The sequence below is a fragment of the Eretmochelys imbricata genome, chromosome 1, assembly GCF_965152235.1.
Source record: "Eretmochelys imbricata isolate rEreImb1 chromosome 1, rEreImb1.hap1, whole genome shotgun sequence".
Classification (NCBI taxonomy): Eukaryota; Metazoa; Chordata; order Testudines; family Cheloniidae; genus Eretmochelys; species Eretmochelys imbricata.
In genome coordinates this window covers 340,033,123-340,050,715 of record NC_135572.1, presented here as the reverse complement: position 1 = coordinate 340,050,715, position 17,593 = coordinate 340,033,123, and the positions used below count along the sequence as shown (strand labels likewise).

The window sequence follows — 17,593 nt, the reverse complement described above, 5'->3', positions numbered from 1 at the left end:
GTTCGAAAGCTCAAATAAATTTGTTAGTCTCTAAGGTGCCACAAGTACTCCTTTTCCTTTCAAAGAAGGAAATTAGGTTGGTTTGGCATGATTTTTTCTTGACAAATCCATGTTGGCTATTGCTTATAATATAATCCTCTTACCCTCTCAGTGCTGGCAAACTGATTGTTTAATAATTCGTTCCAGTATCTCTCCAGTTATTGAAGTTAGGCTGACTGGTCTATAATTGCCCAGGTCCTCTTTGTTCCCCTTTTTAAGGCTAGGTACGATGTTTGCCCCTTTTCCAGTCCTCTGGGACCTGCCCTTCCCTTCCTTGAGTTCTCAAAGATAATTACTGATGGTTCTGAGATTGCTTCAGCTAGTTCCTTAAGTACCCTAGTGTGAATTTCATCAGTCCTTGCCAACTTGAATGCATCTAACTTATCTAAATTCTATATTTTTTAACATGTTCTATCTAACCCCGATCAATTAATAGTTGGTTTATGCCCTGAAGCATATATCCCTTCTATGGTTTTGTAATTCTGTCTAATGTAACTAAATATACATTTCTCATTACAAAAATACGGCCAGATTTTCAGAAGACATTGGCTGGATGATGTCTCTTTTGGTTGATGAGTAGCTTTGAAAATCCAGCCTTTATTTAGATGACTAAGTAGGACCTGAGCAACTTATAAAATCTGTCTCTAATTGTACATGCTTTGCCATCTGACTATCTTGTCCATGATGTCTAATTTGGTTTTGGACTTGCAGTAGGAACTTTAGGAAGGCATGAGATAATTAGCCATGCTGGAATTCGACCAAGACACTAAGATTTGCAAAATGAGTCATGAGATCTTCAGTGTGCTCCTCTTGCCCCTCACTGGAGCATTGGCTGCCTATCATTTGAGCAAGAAGCATCCATGACTGAATCACCGCTTTTTGCAGCACAGTGGACTTATATTTGCTTGTGAGATCTTATGTAATCCTAGGCTTCAGTGGTGGATTTTCTATAGGTGTTTGGGGGATATCTTCCCAAAAGCAAGAATTAAAACACTTTTCTTTTTAAATCAGTTTTGAGGGAGAAAATGTTTATGATTAAAAAAAAAAGTATATAATCCAGTGTTCTGGAAATCAGAACTGATTGAAACTAATGATAAGTCTTGTCAGTTCTGTCATTCACATGAATTATCAGACATGACTGGTTTCATTCATGAGAATGATGTCAGACCTGGCACTATTCAAAATCCACCAGCTGCAAGCGGCAGATCCCTATATTGGTGTGTCCCTTTAAAGCCACCATACAACTATACCCTGAGAACCCTGGCACAGCTGGTAGAATTTGTCTGCTGGATAGTTTCTGAGCTCTTTCTGCTGGAGCTCAGCCAGTGAATTAGTGTTGGACCTGTTCCTGTGTGTGTGCGCCTAGAATTACTTCCCACAAGACATTATAACCCCTATCAGGCAATGTTTCAGAGAGGCAAAGCACTTGTGTGACCTCAGACCATCTGTTGGTTGCATAAATTAGTTTTCCCCATTCACTATCTAGCCATAAGGTACATACTCTTTCTTTTTCCAGATTATTGTTAGGGTTTTTCTCCCCCTTTAAGGATGTTGTGTAGGAAGAAGGGGGTGTCCTTTAAAAAACAGAAGCAAACCCCACTCCTCTCTGTTTTTTGGTAGTTATCCCCCTTAGAAACACCACAGAATAATAGAACTAGGTACTCCCTCAACACGGTGAATTTTAAATCATGGAAGTAAGGACAATATTAAAACAACAAACAAACCCCTAGGTGAACGATATACCTTACTAAAATAAAGGTAAATAAGTGTCTAGATTATCAGGAGGTGGAAATCAGCATAAATATGTTTACTTCAGTAGTGGTACACTGATTCACCTTGAGTATCTGTCTCTTAATCTTTTAGGAAGAATACAATACATCAGTGATTTCTGGGCTCAACTTCAGGTACTTTTATAGGCATTTGATTTTCAGATAGGGGATGCTCAGCACTTTGTGAAAGTCAGGGCCCTTTAAGATCTCAGGTCAAGTATCTTACCCCCCCACCCCCAAACAAAACAAAACAAAAAACTGGAGGCACCCAGAACCATTTAACCATTTTTGAAAATGAGAGCCATCATTTTTCAGGCTCAATCCTGAAAGGAGCAGAGCATTGCTTGCAGATGTGGAGGACTGTTAAATACTGCTGATTTTGATCTGCTCATCTCCTTGCAGAATTGATCCCATAGTACTTTAGATCACCAAAGACTAACAGAGCCACTAATCCTTCAGCCATCCTTGTGAGATGGTTAGTAGTGAGGTAACTACAATATCCTTTCTAGAGACAGGGAAACTGAAACTTAGAAATCCAAAGCTCCCTGGGGTAGGAACCGTCTGTTCATTATATGTGTGCACAGTGACTAGCACAGTGTGGCTCTGATCTTTGATCCTTTAGGCTTTATTGCAATGCAAATAATTAGTAATAATTACCATAATAGCCCCAGGAGTGCTGAGTGTTAATATTAACAGTAATGATAATAAATTCAGCCCTACATTATGCCCTCAGATCCCCAAATCAATGGGGACACAATTTTCAAGCAGAGAGGCTGTGGCTTGCCCAGCTTAACGTAGTTTTTTTGAGAAATGGATAATAACTGAAGAGTTCCTGTCTCACAGTCCTGTATTCAATCCACTAGGCTACTGTGCTGTTATTACAATGTAAATAAAGAGGCCCATGTGCCAGTTCTGAATGATTTCCTTTTCTCATGCAGATTTATACGAAACACAACAATCTGTATACAGTGGAAGCCAACAATGCACGTAAATTGGTGGAAATGGCGGCCACAGATATTGAAAAACTACTGAGTAATAGATCGAAAGCCCTGGTGGTGAGTACTAATTGGATCTCTCTCTTCTACTTATTTATCATTCTTTTTGAGTCTTCATGTTTTACTGATGCATGTTTTTACTGTTGTTGTTTTTGCTGCTTATAAATGTAGGGGCAGTGTCAGCCTGATATGTACAGGATTTGACATATGCTGAATGAGGGCTGGTGACTTCATGATAGAAAATCAACTCATTAGTTAGTTGGCATAGGGAAGATGTTTATAGTATTGATTGACACATTAGGGACCTGGGCCAAATGGCAAATCAAAAGATAAATAGGTTGGAAAATATTCCTCTAAGTGCACATGACTGTTCATGACATGAAGATGATAGTACTCTACAGTCATTAGTAATCTTGAAACACTGACTGAATACTGGATCCTCTAAGGTAACTTATTTTGTTATAATATTTGTACATCATCCATTGGGAAGATGTGTTTTGAGACAGACACCCCATGAAAGTTGGGTCATAAAAGATGTATCTCTAAGTAAATCACTTAGCCTTTATCGTCTCATCTTTTTAACTCTCATGTCTTCTGTGATGGTAGCCCCTGATTTTCCTCTGCCAACAGTGTGTTCATGTGTCTGCTGAAGCTTCACAGTGTGTTTATTCTACTGCTGACTGGCCATTTTATTCCATATTTCAACCACCTTCAGTGTAAATGAAATTCACCTTGAACTTCTTATAAGAAGTCAGCCCTCTGTTCTAATCCCATGATCCCTTATGTTTTGAATTGCAAGTAGTTGCTATTTCAAACTGCTCATTGGCAGTGATCTTTTCCTTTTCCTTTCCTGTTCTGTGTTCTAAATAGGCCAAGTCTGGCTAATTGCTTCTTGTAACTCATACCCACAAAACCCTGATTCATTTCAGAGTAGCCTTCTGTTGCCGTTTTCAATCTCAACAATGCCCTTCCTAAGAGATGCTGACCAGATTTGCATGGAGCACTCCAAGGGCTTGTCTTCACTACCGGGGAGATTTATGCTGCTGCTCTCCAGTTGACCCCGGTATTCCAGTTCTCCGAGAGCATCTCCCATCAATGCAGTGCGGTAAGACACTGGGGTAAGTCAACCTAGGCTATCTTGAATCCAGCTATGTTGTTCATGTGGCTGGAGTAGCGTAACTTAGGTCGACATACCCCAGTAGTGAAGACAAGCCCGAAGTGTGTTGACTCCCTTGCCTTTCCTAGTGTTAAATCTAGAAACAGGCATACCTTGAAGTGGGGTCTGAAGGATGGAACAGTGGACTGGGAGATGGGTCACTTGGGTTCTCTCATCTTCACACTGACTCTTAGTGTAGCGTGGGACAAGTCAGTTAAAGCCAGATTGTGATTGGCCATCTAGGAGTGAGGGGAGAGAGCACAAGCAGCCTTCATCCCACTCCAGTTGTACCTGATTTGAGTGCCAGTGGCTGGCTGGGGAGTGAAACCACTGCTCTGTATTAGCCTTCCGTACTAGCCTCCTTACAGGTGGTGAGGAAAGACATGCACTTGCATCTGCCAGTATAGTAGTCTGGACCAGGGGGTCACCATATGCTGTACCCATTTAAAGGATTGTGGATCTGCCATTGCTTTTCGTGCTTCGCCAGGAGGAATTCCTGATTACTCTTCCAGATCTCTTAGCTTTCCCCATTCTTAATGCAGGGCTATATCTTTAATACATGATCTTTTAACTTCTCTGTGATTTAGCTTACCCAAGTATAAAAAGGATGTCATGCTGTTCACCTACAATGTGTCACTGGGTGTTCTGAGGCTGGTTTAGTGTTCATCTTAGTACACATGTACACATAAGGCAGTGTTGCCAGTTTTTGCAATTTTATTGTTAGTCCCACAAGTTGTATTGTTTTTCTTAAAATCTCAGCTGCTGAAATCAAGAGGAATATGTGAGAATCTCAGTTTTCATCTGAAAAAAGTAAGTTTCTAGCCCCCATGGTTGCTGAGAAAATCTTGAAAAATTAAGTGAATGCACAGTAAAGGCTCAAAACCAAGAAGGCAAATAAGAAGAACTCCCAAATTATTCTTTTAAAAACCTCTTCATTTTTAGCCACTTTCATGAACGTTTGGGGCCTAATTGATGATTTTTCAATGCTTAGGGTTGGTAATGCCACTAACAATAGGCACCTATTACAGGGCTTGTTATTTATACCTGTGTGGCTGTAGTCTCCTGATGCATATGAAGAACTCCTGTTGAAACATGGGAGACTCAGACTCCTGGCATTGTACTTACCTTGCCACTTTATCCATCAAAAGAAATTCACCCTGTGTAGAGGGCCAGAATTATAGAATCATAGACTTTAAGGTCAGAAGGGACCATTATGATCATCTAGTCTGACCTCCAGCACAACGCAGGCCACAGAATCTCACCCACCAACTCTTGTAACAAACCCCTAACCTATGTCTGAGCTATTGAAGTCCTCAAATTGTGGTTTAAAGACTTCAAGGAGCAGAGAATCCTCCAGCAAGTGACCCGTGCCACATGCTGCAGAGGAAGGCGAAAAACCCCCAGGGCTTCTTCCAGTCTGCCCTGGAGGAAAATTCCTTCCTGATCCCAAATATGGTGATCAGCTAAACCCTGAGCATGTGGACAAGATTCGCCAGCCAGATACCCAGGAAAGAATTCTCTGTAGTAACTCAGATCCCACCGCATCTAACATCCCATCACAGGCCAATGGGCATATTTACCGCTAATAGTCAAAGATCAATTAATTGCCAAAATTAGGCTATCCCATCATACCATCCCCTCTATAAACTTATCAAGCTTAGGCCTGGGCTACACTGGGCGGGGGGGTTCGAACTAAGATACGCAACTTCAGCTACGCTCTTCATGTAGCTGTAAGTCGAACTAAGATACTTTGACTTCCTGGCCATCTCACGGCAGCGAGTCAACCGTGGCAGCTCCCCCGTCAACTCCGCTTACTCCTCCTGCCGGGGTGGAGTATAGGCATCAATTCGGGGATCAATTTATCGCGTCTAGATGATAAATCAATCCCCGATAGATCGATCACTACCCACTGATCCGGCGGGTAGTGAACACATACCCTTAGTCTTGAAGCCAGATATGTCTTTTTCCTCCATTGCTCCCCTTGGAAGGCTGTTCCAGAACTTCACTCCTCTGATGGTTAGAAACTTTTCTCTAATTTCAAGTCTAAACTCCTTATCTCCACTGGAAATACCTCACCTGATGCATCCCAAGACCGCATTAGCTTTTTTCACGGCCATATCTCATTGGTGGCTCATAGTCATCCTATGATCAACCAATATTCCGAGTTCCTAAGCATCACTTAAACCCTCTGCACAGATGTGAATTTTGCTCGTCCTAATGCTCCCTCTTTGGGGCTGAAACAGCTCAGAAATTACCATTTTTAGCTGGCCTTCATGAGGTGTTTTTAATCATCTGAGGATTTCTATGATTTACAAACATTAATTAAACAAATACAACAGATGCATCAGCCCCTCCTTGGGTGAGCATACTTTGGATATATATAACCCTCATCCAGCCTACCACAATTGCATATTCATCTGCTCCAGTTGGCAACGCATTGCGTTGGACTTCTGCAGACTCCCAGTATTCAAGTGTTTACCTCTATTCCTATGAAACGTTCTCCCAATCTTTGTTTAGCTTTTTAATGCCATGTGTGTATATACACACACTTTTTTATACCTTTATATGTATATAGGCATAAAAGTGTGTGTGTGTATATACATATATGTACATATACACTTTTGTGCATGCTGGAAAACTGTATATTTAAATCCTAATCAGTTCCTTTCAGAATATTGTCTGCCATTATATTAAATACCTACATACCCTTCAAAAGTCATAATTTCCCCTCTGGTGCAGCTGTGAAACTTCAGAAGGGTTACCTGGGAATAGTCTAGGGAGGAATTTGTCTGCAAAAGACTTCATTTTCTTTTTATAACTACTAACAAATGTTGTGCATACAAGTTTAGCGTATATTACCGCACTATTGCCAATCTCAAGTATTCAATAATTATTAGTAATGTATTCCCAAATCATACGACTGGCTTAATACGATTAAAAAAATTTAAAAATTATTTTAAAAATAAAAAATTATTTTTTTTAAATTATTGAAAAAAAATCGGGGTGTTGGGTTTTTTTTTTAACTTTCTAGGTCTGATCCATTGGGTACATTCACATTTTCTCCACAGCCACTTGGGCTAGAAATGTTTTTAAAATGAAAGCTGAGATTCTCATGTATTCACAAGACTCCAGGAGCTGAGTCTTTCAGAAATATGCCAAAATAGTGCAAGACTCCCAATAGAAACGTGAGGTTTGGTAATACTGTTACCAACTTCAATTTTGTTTCTGGCTTGTGTTCTCTATTAATTATCAGTCTGAGATTAGTCTCTGCGATTTAGAGTCTTCCATTCCATTACCTTAGGTTAAACATTACCTGCTTCATTCATCTTGCCATAAACGTTAATGGTTGAGATATTTTGCATTGATTTTTCTGTTCACAGCTTCCTGTTTTTGTCATCAGTGCACACTGTGACTTCTGAGTTTATGCCGTCCTCCAGGTCATTTTTACACAGTTGTGATACTCCCTTGTTATCTTCTGAATCTTAACCTGTTGCCTTCTACTAGCAGTTCTTCTTCATCTACCATGCACATTTCTGTGCCATACAGTAGCTTCCCCATACGCTTTACTGATTTTGTAAACAGATCATCTGTGCTGCACAAAGTTGATCTGAAATGTAGGTACATTTATACCTACAGCTTCAACTTTGACTGAGAGCAGAAATGAAGTCAGGCATAGCTGTTACTAATCACCACAGTGGGTTTTTACCAATGGGACTAAAGTGTATCAAAGTGTTAAATTGAGAGCGAGTATGATGCAAGAGGACAATAGATCTTTTAGCGATGCCCGAAGGGAGATACCAGTGAATGACATCAGCCTTCTCATTGTTCATACACTGGCATTGCTAAGGGGCTCCACTGGGTAAATGATGTTCCCTAGGCATGTAGCAGAAACAAAGTTGGGGCAAGGTTATAATAAGCAATATTGGTGTTGACTTTCCCAATAATATACTGGTTTCCCCCAGGTTGCCAGCATGACTATAAATGAAAATTCACCCTTCTGTAACAAAATCTGCAGTGGTGTAATACACCCCTGTGCTAAACCTCTATGATGAAGATTTTTGGACAGCATTATCTGATGGTTTTGTACGTGATATATGAAAGTGTCACTCCATCAAGCATTGGAGATAACTCAGAGGGGATTTATTATTCTATTTCTGGTCTGCATATATTAAGAAAATAGTATGACATTTATATGGAGAGATTATTATGAAAAAATGGACGAAGATAGCAGGTGCTTTTCTAGCAAGGAGAGAAATTACGTTTAGTTAATCTTAGTTAGGTTCATATATTTACTGTTCCCAGAAAGTAAGCCTGTCCACCCCCCTATAATCTGCCAAGGCTCAAATATGGGACACAAAGTGTCACAAAATTCCAAATGAGAGGCATACAAATATTAGAGTTGTGCAGGAAATGCCACGGAGTTTTTTTCTTCTAGTATTAGATAACTGTGTCTGTAACCATGGCACCATGATTTTTTATTTCTTTGGAAATAATTTTTCTGCAAGAAAAGTTATAGGTACCATCCTTGTATAGAATTTAAGTATTCTTGGAACTGAAATGAATGATTTTCCTCAAAATGAGAGATATTTAAGATGTATGAGTCCATCTGGCCAAGTCTGTGTAGGCAAAAAGTTGTGTTCTTCAAATGAGTTAAGCTAATTTGAATGAGCTAACTCAGTTCAAAACTCCCTGTAATGCCTATATAGGTCCTGTTTAACACATTTAAAATAGGTAGCTACAACATGACTAGCTCAAATTAATATTAAAGGTATTAAATAGAGCTTGTCTGGAATTTTCTGTCACAACAATTTTGAATGAAAAATTCAGTTTCTGCAAAATTGGAATTTTTGATAGGAAAACTTCAATTTTGCAGAAATTTTTTGATTTTCCACTTTGTTTCAAGGCAACACAACATTAAACTACAGTTCTATGTTACCTGATTTGGAGTAGTATTTTGGATGCCTGATGCCCACATTCTCTTCCATTGGCTGGGCTCCCTGGCCGGATGACGTCTCCTATGATGCAGTGTGGTCTCCCCTCTGACTGCGGGTGCATCATGGGAGATGTCTTCCAGCCAGGGAGCTGAGCCATAGGGGAGAATGAGGGCCTGAGTTACCTGAACAACAACCGTGAGGCACAGGAACATCGTAGGCAGCTGTAGTTTAATGTTGAACTGACTCAAAATGAAATGCTTTGACATTTCCAAATCAACAAAATATTTTTGATATTTCAACGTTTTTGTTGTGATTTGGGAATGTTGAAGTATCAGAATTTCCCATGGGACAAATTCCGTTCATTGCTCAGCTCTGGTATTAAGCTGTCTACTCAGATGTTAAGGGTGTGTGTGTATGTGGTTCAATTGAGGTAGCTTAGCTCAATTGAAAAATGCACATTTTTGCCAGTGAAGATAGGACCTCTGAGATTAAGCATGGTTTTATTAATACTACCTCTGAATGGATACCTGCTCAACCATGCAGCCGATTAAAAGCCTTGTTGTAGCAGAATAAAATGTGTGAAAAAGGGCATTACAGTCTCCTTAATATTTGCGTGATTGAAGGCTTCCCTTTAAGTTCTGAGTGCAGCAATATTGTCTTTTGCCAATAATTGCAAGGCCAGAAAGAGACCATTATGATCATCTCATCTGACCTTCTATGTAACACAGGCCATAAAACATACCCCAAATAATTTCTGTTGAGTGTATCTTTTATTAAATAATCCAATCCTGATTTAAAAATTGCCAGTAACACTAACAGTTAAAAGAAAAGACATGTTGGCAACAACACTGATGAATTTTTCAGAAATGTGCTGCAAAGGACAAGGGTATATTTAGTGTAGGCAGTAGTGTGATGTAGGCAGGTGATGGGCTTTTACCCAACAATTTTGAAATGCAATCTATATTGTTCAGCTGAACAAAACAAAGCCTCTGTGCATATGAGCTCCCGCGCACATAATTTTTGTGTAATATTGCTTGTTGGCCTAACCCATCACTCAATGTAAGTGACTTCAACAGAAGTGGGATCTGGCATAATGTGCGTACATGAGAGAAGTTACATCTGAAAATTTAATCAACGCGAACGAAAATGAGTTCTGCAGGTGTATGGCCTCACATGATAGTATACAAAGACTGCACACATCAATGATTGCACTAGGGTTGCCAGGTATCTGGTTTTTGACCAGAATGCCTGGTCAAAAAGAGACCCTGGCAGCTCCAGTCAGCACTGCTGACCAGGCTGTTAAAAGTCTGGTGGCACAACTAAGGCTCCTTGTCTGCCCTGGCTCTGCGCAGCTCCTGGAAGCGGCTGCCATGTTCAGCTCCTAGGCACAGAGCCGCCCTGAGCACTGGCTCCGCAGCTTCCATTGGCCAGGAACCGTGGCCAGTGGGAACCGCGGCCACTGGGAGCTGCGGGGGTGGTGTGTGCGGACGGGGGCAGCATGAAGAGCCGCCTGGCCATGCCTACACCTAGGAGATGGACATGCCGTCCGCTTCTGGGAGCCGCCTGAGATAAATGCCACCCAGAGCCCGCATTCCTCACCCCCTTTTGCACCCAAACTTCTCCTGGAGCCTGCATCCCGCATCCCCTCCCGCACCCCAACTGCCTGCCCCAGCCCTGAGTCCCCTCCCGCACTACGAACCCCCATCCTCGGCTTCACACCAGAGTCCGCCCCCCAGCCAGAGCCCTCACCCCCTTCCACATCCCAACCCCGTGTCCCAGCCCGGAGTCCTCTCCAAAACTCCGGACCCCTAATTTCTGGCCCCACCCTGGAGCACACCCCCCTAGCTGGAGCCATCACCCTCTTCCACACCCCAATCCCTTGCCCCAGCCCCAGTGTGGGAGCCCCCTCCCACACTCTGAAACCCTCAGCCCCATCCCCAAGTCCAGACTCCCCTCCTGCACCCCAACCGCCTGACCCAGCCTAGTGAAAAGGAGCAAGGGGACAGTGAGCGAGGCAGGGAAGGGGGGGGTGGAGTGAGCGGGGGATGGGGCCTCGGGCAGGGACGTGGCAAGGGTGTTTGTATTTCTCCAGTCAGAAGGTTGGCAACCCTAGATTTCACACAATTATATGGAGGTTGGATTGATACTTCTTTGAAAGAATGGCATGTAATAACCAAGTATCTCTATCTTTACCTGTATTTTTAATACAGTCTCACTTTCACAAACTGGTTGCTCTTGGCAGGGAAGTTAAGTGTCTCCACTTGACTGGATGCTTAGGGTATTTCTTTCTTTTGGCTTAATAGCTCAGATTACATACGTGATGAAACTTCCTTCTGTACTAGTCTAAAAAGTGGAGCTGACCCTTTAAAAACCATCTGTGGCAGGGTGTACATTTATAACTAACCTCCTGTCCCATTTGCTGCCCACTCTCCATGGGCGCATCTTGATAATTTATGTTCACAGATAAAAATACACAGAAATTCCAACTAAGAAGTACAAGACATCAAACACTGAGAGGGCTTTATATTTCTGCTACATTTTCACTTGTTACTATCAATTTTTGCTTACTTTTTCTCTTTTTTCTATAATTTTTTTAAGCCCTGCCCACAGGTGGCTTAGAATGATTTCAGGGAATATTCACTCTTGCAATGGAAGCCAAAATACCTGGGTTCTTAGTTACTAGACCACAATGCAACTTTGCGCAGATTGTATAACCTCTCTTTGCCCATTTGTAAAATGGGTTCTAACAATACCTCACTAGTATGTTGTGAAGTTTAAGTAAGAAATTGTGGTAAGATCCATGGACTTTGAGATCCATGAGTCAGAGACACTACACAAATGTATAGTGCTACTGGAATATTTGCTTTGGCTGCAGATTTGGTATGGCAGCTTACTTATTTATTGCTGTTTTGGGTGAAGACAAAAATGGGAATGTTTGTACTTTCACAGCTTCTCCTTTAATTTCCTCTTTGCATAAACCAGCTGTACTGTTGAAAATCTGAATTTAGTTGCTAAGAACTATTCCATTGTCATCTGTGAGAGTTAAATATGCATATCAAGAAGAGAAAAAAATATAAGTACAGCTATCTGAATATCTTTTATTTTTCTCTCCATTTTCTCCTCTGTATTCTATACAGCCTACAACAGGTTTGCTTCAATCAAAAATAATTCCGTGTCTCAGTTAGCTAGGACTGTTTATTTTTTAAAAGAACTGCTCAAGTGTCCAAAATATTATTTTTGGTACCTAAACATGTATTTTTCTGGTCTCTTTTCCCGTTTGCTAACCCACACTACATGGTTGCCATGCTGATGAGCACCGCAAGAGCTATTGCTACCTCCAGACACAATACTTCCGGTGTTACAGGAAGATTAAGGCACTGGATAGACAGCCGGATGATATGGGTTCAATTCCTGGCCCTGCCAGAGATTTTCTGTGTGACGCTTAGTATCTCTGTTTTAGTTCCCTGTTGTAAAATAGGGATGATAATCCTCCAGTTCTCTCACTCTTTGTCTTTCTTATGATCTTAGTTTGTGAGCTCTTCAGGTCAGGAACTATAGCTGTTCAGGACCTAGCACAATGAGGCCTTTATTAAATAATTAGTTAGTGAAAAAAGGTTCCTATGCCACTTAAGAGCTTTTGAACATTTTAACTATTGATAATGCAAGTTTATACTTTGTTAAAAAAGGCACTGCACCACTCTACAGTAGTAGCTCTAAACTCTATCCCTTACCGTGGCTATAACTGCGGCGTTTGCTGTAAAATACTGTGGTATCTTTCTTGAGGTCTGGGCCTCATATTATCAAAACATTTTCAATCTCCTGGCAATGCAGAGGAAACCCCATCTGACCACAGCTACAGTCTCTTCCTTTATAGATTGGTAGCTCTGGAACTGTAATCCAGCTGTCCCATGACTGGAGACTCTACACATACTCTACAAGCCCCCCAGCACGCCATGCCCCCGCTGTGGCAATTTTCTGTTTTTCAGTGTTAACATAATTAAAATGAAAGCAATGCCTGACCTAGCTGAATCCTCTGAGACTGAGGCTACTGTTAAATTTATTCTTGGAGCCCTACACTGTAGATAGTAGTGTTTTATCGCTGTTACTTACAGAACGAATTTTAGCAAAAACATGTTTAAAAAACAAAATATGTTGTAGCTGTTTGCCTTTCTCTAGGTTGTTAATAGCTGAATTATGGAGAAGGTGGCCTGTAATGGCTATGGTATCTCCTTCAAGATCTCCTTCAGGCTAAGGATCTCAAAGTGCTTTGCAATTAACATAGCTTCGGGGGGGGGGGGCAGTAGGTTAGTATTATTGTTATTAATTCCATTTACAGATAACAAATGGAGGCAGAATAAGGTTGTTACTTGCTTATGGTCATAGCCTTTGTGACAGAGCCAGGAATAGTACCCCAATCTGTATCTGGCATTTCTAGCTCGTACACCCTGACTGCTCCTCCAAATGCTGGTCCCTATGTGTATTCCATATGCCTGAATCTGGAAATTCTAACAAGCAGTGTCTGTTGGCCAGCACATGTGCAGTGGTTCTCTTTGTGCTCCAGACTGAGGGAAGAAGAGGCAGTACAGGCCGACACCTCTCCAGTTCCTTGTTGCTGCCACATGTCCTGAGTCAGAATCCCTGTGCCCACAGATTTCTCCAGAATTTCTCCTTGATAGTCTGTAAATAAATTGTGTAAATAGTTCTACAGTTTTTATATTAGTATAGTTAGAGTTTTATAGTATAGTATAGCTAGTTCTTTTCCCCATATTGTCCGGGACTGTTCCTAGAGTCTCAGGGTTCAAGAGTTGTGTTTTCCTTCTGGTTGAGAGCAGACCCACCCATCATGGCAGACCCCCCAAATATTTTTTTTTTACAAAGAAAAAGTCTCCCTTTGCCTACATCCAAAATTCCACTCGAGGTTATTTCTGAATCCCATGTCAACTAAACGATCCACTTACATGTTTTTCTTCCCAAAACCCCACGCCTCTGCTAAGGAGAGGAGAGTTCATTCCCTCGGTGTAAGATGTGCCTTAGCATTCTACCTGCAGAGGACCAAACCTACCAGAACAATCACCTAGGCCATTTCTTGCCATAGCGGAAGGGTCGCAAAGACTGGCTATATCCTCTCAAAGAATCTCTAAATGGATTTCTCAGTGCATCATCACATGTTACCTGTTTGGACATATCCCTTCGCCTGATGGGGTAAGGGCACGCTGCAGGAAGTACCGATACTGCATGCATGCAGAGTGGCTACCTGGAATTCCATTGACACATTCACAAAACATTAATCACTAGTTCAGGCCTCTGCCCTGGATGGAGCAGTGGGAACTGAAGTACTTCAAGCATCTTTCCTGCTGGAATCCTCACTCCCGTCTCCAGTCTGAATCTTGCTTCTCAATCACCCACATGTGGAATACACACAGGGACCAGCATTTGAAGACAAAAGGGAGGTTATTTATCTATACCTAGAAGTTCTTTGAGATATGTGGTCCCTATCTGTAGGCCTCTACCCATCCTCCATCACTCTGCTTCCGCTTACTACTGGATTTATAGTAAGAAGAGGAACTGGAGAGGCATCAACCCGCACTGTCTTGTTATGCCATCAGTCTGGAGCGTGAGGAGAACTACTGAGCATGGGTGAGCCAATGGACACAGCTGGTCACACATCTCAAAGAACTTCCAGTTACTGGTAAATAACCTCCATTTCTAGCCGTCTGCCTTAATTGTCCAGCCATCTTTCATCTCTCGTATTCTATTGTGTGAAAGTGGGTTTATACTGAAAGATATTGCTCTGGGTGCTATTGCTGCACACGAATCACAAATAAAATAAACCACAATGTTATGTATTCTGGACTATCCACAACTTCATACAATATATACTTGGAGTACTTGAAAAGATCACTTAGATTTTGGAGCTGCTACCTCTTCTAGTGATATTCCCCATTCTCAGCGCAGGATGGAATATTTCTGCAACCTGGTATATCTCTAAAACCAGAATGAACTTTTTTAGGATGCCCACAAGAGCTGGAGACAGTGAAACAGTTCAAGTATTTGGTGGCAATCATCACTGATGAAGGATCAAAGGCAGAAATTTTGGCAAGAACTGCACAAACAACAGCAACAGTGGCAAAGCGAAAGCCAATTTGGAGGAACAAGAACATCTCTCTGGAATCCAAACTGAAACTGCTGCACGTACTGGTCATCTCCATTTTTCTGTATGCGTACGAGACATGGACCGTTACAGCAGAACTTGAATGGAAAATACAGGTAGTAGAGATTAGATACTTTTGTAAAATCCTGGGCATCTCCTACTTCGACCACATTATTAATGAAGAGGTTCACAACATCATCACCCAACATGCTGGGTCATATGAAGACCTCCTGACAACCGTGAAGAAGCACAAGCTGAAGTGGTACCGCCATGTAACAAGATCATTTGGCCTATCCAAGATCATCCTCCAAGGGACAGTACAGGGGAAGAGAAGAGGGGGTAGACAGAAGAAGAGGTGGATGGACAACATAAAAGAGTGGACAGGAATGGACTTCGCGGAGACTCAAGCTCTGACACACAACCATAAGGGGTGGAGACAGTTGATTGATTGCTCATCAGTGATGGTGCCCCAACAACCAATGCAGTTATCGGAGTGCTGCTGCAGACTGTTGGTTACATGTGACAACTGGATTAATCTTTCGTCCTGACATCTTACTATCCTAAACTCTCTCACCCTCCATGCCTAATCATAATAATAATACAACATGAGCTTTACAATATGTCTGGAAAATTAACAAATGCAAGCTTTGGTGAACCAAGGATACAAGCAAATTCCGGCGTCTCTTCATGGAACATGGCCAGCTGGCCATCACATTCCATTTCTAATGCCTCTGCTGATTGCAACGGCTGTATGATTGAATGGGGAAGGTGGTGATTTATCAGATAACCCAAGTCCCAGGGTGTTTTGGCTTCATAGATTAAAGCCAGCACCTTGAACTCCACCCTGCAATCAACCAATCACTATTGCAATGCATTCCTAGTATAACACTCTGCTTAATACATGGTTTCTACACTAGCTTCAGTTTCTAGATAGTCTCATCATCTAGCACCAGGTAACATATATTACAGTAGTCTAGTGCTGATCTGGCAAAGGCAAGAAGGACTGTGGGGCAGTTGGTATGCAAAATAAACAGGCTCAGTCATCTTGCCTGGTATAGATAAAAGGAAGGGATGTTGGCTGCTATTTGGGCATTGAAGTCTATCAGAATTCTGCATGAGAAAGGACTGCAGAATATCACCTTAACATGCCATAACCTACCGTATTAAGTAAAACAAAAACAAAAAAAATGACCAGCTACTCTCTAGGCTGTTACCAGTCCAGCGTTCAATGGAGTCTGTGCAAAAATAACGGGTAGAGCAATAACAGGCTGGGTGGTGCTAACAGATGCCTCCCAAAGACAAGAAAAGATTATCAGCCTGTCTCACAGATGCCAGAACGTCTGTCAGATCAGCCAGTGATGCTCACAGTGACTGGCAAAGTGCTGAAATGCTGCACTGTCACTGGGTGCCCGTGCTGATGGTAGCTGATGTCAGCTCAGCAAGACCCAGTTAGATAGGAAAGCCAGGTGGCGTTTTACCCCTGCCGCAGGGGCGTCTTACAGCCCTATCACCAGCATAACTGCAGTTGGCATAACTGGTCCCTCCCCCTGATTAATTAACTCATTAGGTCCAACCACTGTTTTCAGCAGAAATTCTGGGCTCATTCAGTGTTTTGAATGAAAACTGAGAGGGTTCAGGGAACTGACTTTCTGATCTGTGCATTCAGTTGCCATATAATTTCTCAACTACCTCCTAAGGAAAAAACAAGAGGCTTTCTGGGGGAGAGAGTCCTTGTGGACCTGGTGTTTCATGACATGATATTTGTGAGCAGCAATGTAGTGATGTGATTAACTAAACTCAGGCACGGGAATGGCATAATTCAGGGGTCAGCAACCTTTGAGAAGTGGTGTGCCAAGTCTTCGTTTATTTACTGTAATTTTAAGGGTTTGCGTGCCAGTAATACATTTTACATTTACAGGGGCCAGCGGACGGAACCCCAGACTGGCAGCGGCGTGGCAGATGGAACCCCAGACCGGCAGCGGACTGAGCAGCTCAGCCTGCTGCCGGTCTGGGGTTTTGTCCGCCAGCTCCTGCCAGGTGGGGTTCCGGCTGCTGGCCCCGCTCAGATGGGGTTCGTCCATCCAGGCCGGCAGCGGGCTGAGCGGGGCCAGCAGCCGGGATCCCAGTTGGCAGCAGAGTGCCACTAAAAATCAGCTCGCAGGTTGCTAACCCCTGGCATAAATGATATATAGATGATGTAATCACAGGAGGAGCACGGTTTATGAAAGGTGAATGGATTGATCCAAAACTGAACAAATTTCAGCCTTTGAACATACAGTCAAAGGATCAAATGTCCATTGTAATGTTAAGAAAAAAGGGAGAGGTAGTGTTGGGAAATAGTTTTTTGTCTGGCTTACACTGATGATCTCTCTTTCTGTCTCTTGTACTTGCCAAGCACTGGAGTGGTGTAGGCAAGTACTGGGCACATGCCCCAAGCAGCTATACCAATGCATCTTAGTTCTGAGCTGTAACATCCCAGGTATTTCAGCTCTCCAATGAAATGCTTCCAGTTTTATCACTGCTAGGTTGCTTAACCCTAGCATGTGCTT

At 42.2% G+C, this 17,593-nt stretch overlaps 1 protein-coding gene across 3 annotated transcripts in view; it reads left to right on the top strand.

Annotated features, from left to right (window-relative positions):
• Nucleotides 1-17,593, top strand: part of CACNA2D1 (calcium voltage-gated channel auxiliary subunit alpha2delta 1) — a 668,904-nt gene that overhangs the window by 98,086 nt on the left and 553,225 nt on the right. For all 3 annotated transcript variants that reach the window (XM_077807875.1, XM_077807876.1, XM_077807874.1), the window contains exon 3: nt 2,747-2,863. In XM_077807875.1, the coding sequence (XP_077664001.1) occupies nt 2,747-2,863 (117 nt within the window). The remainder of the gene's footprint in view (nt 1-2,746; nt 2,864-17,593) is intronic.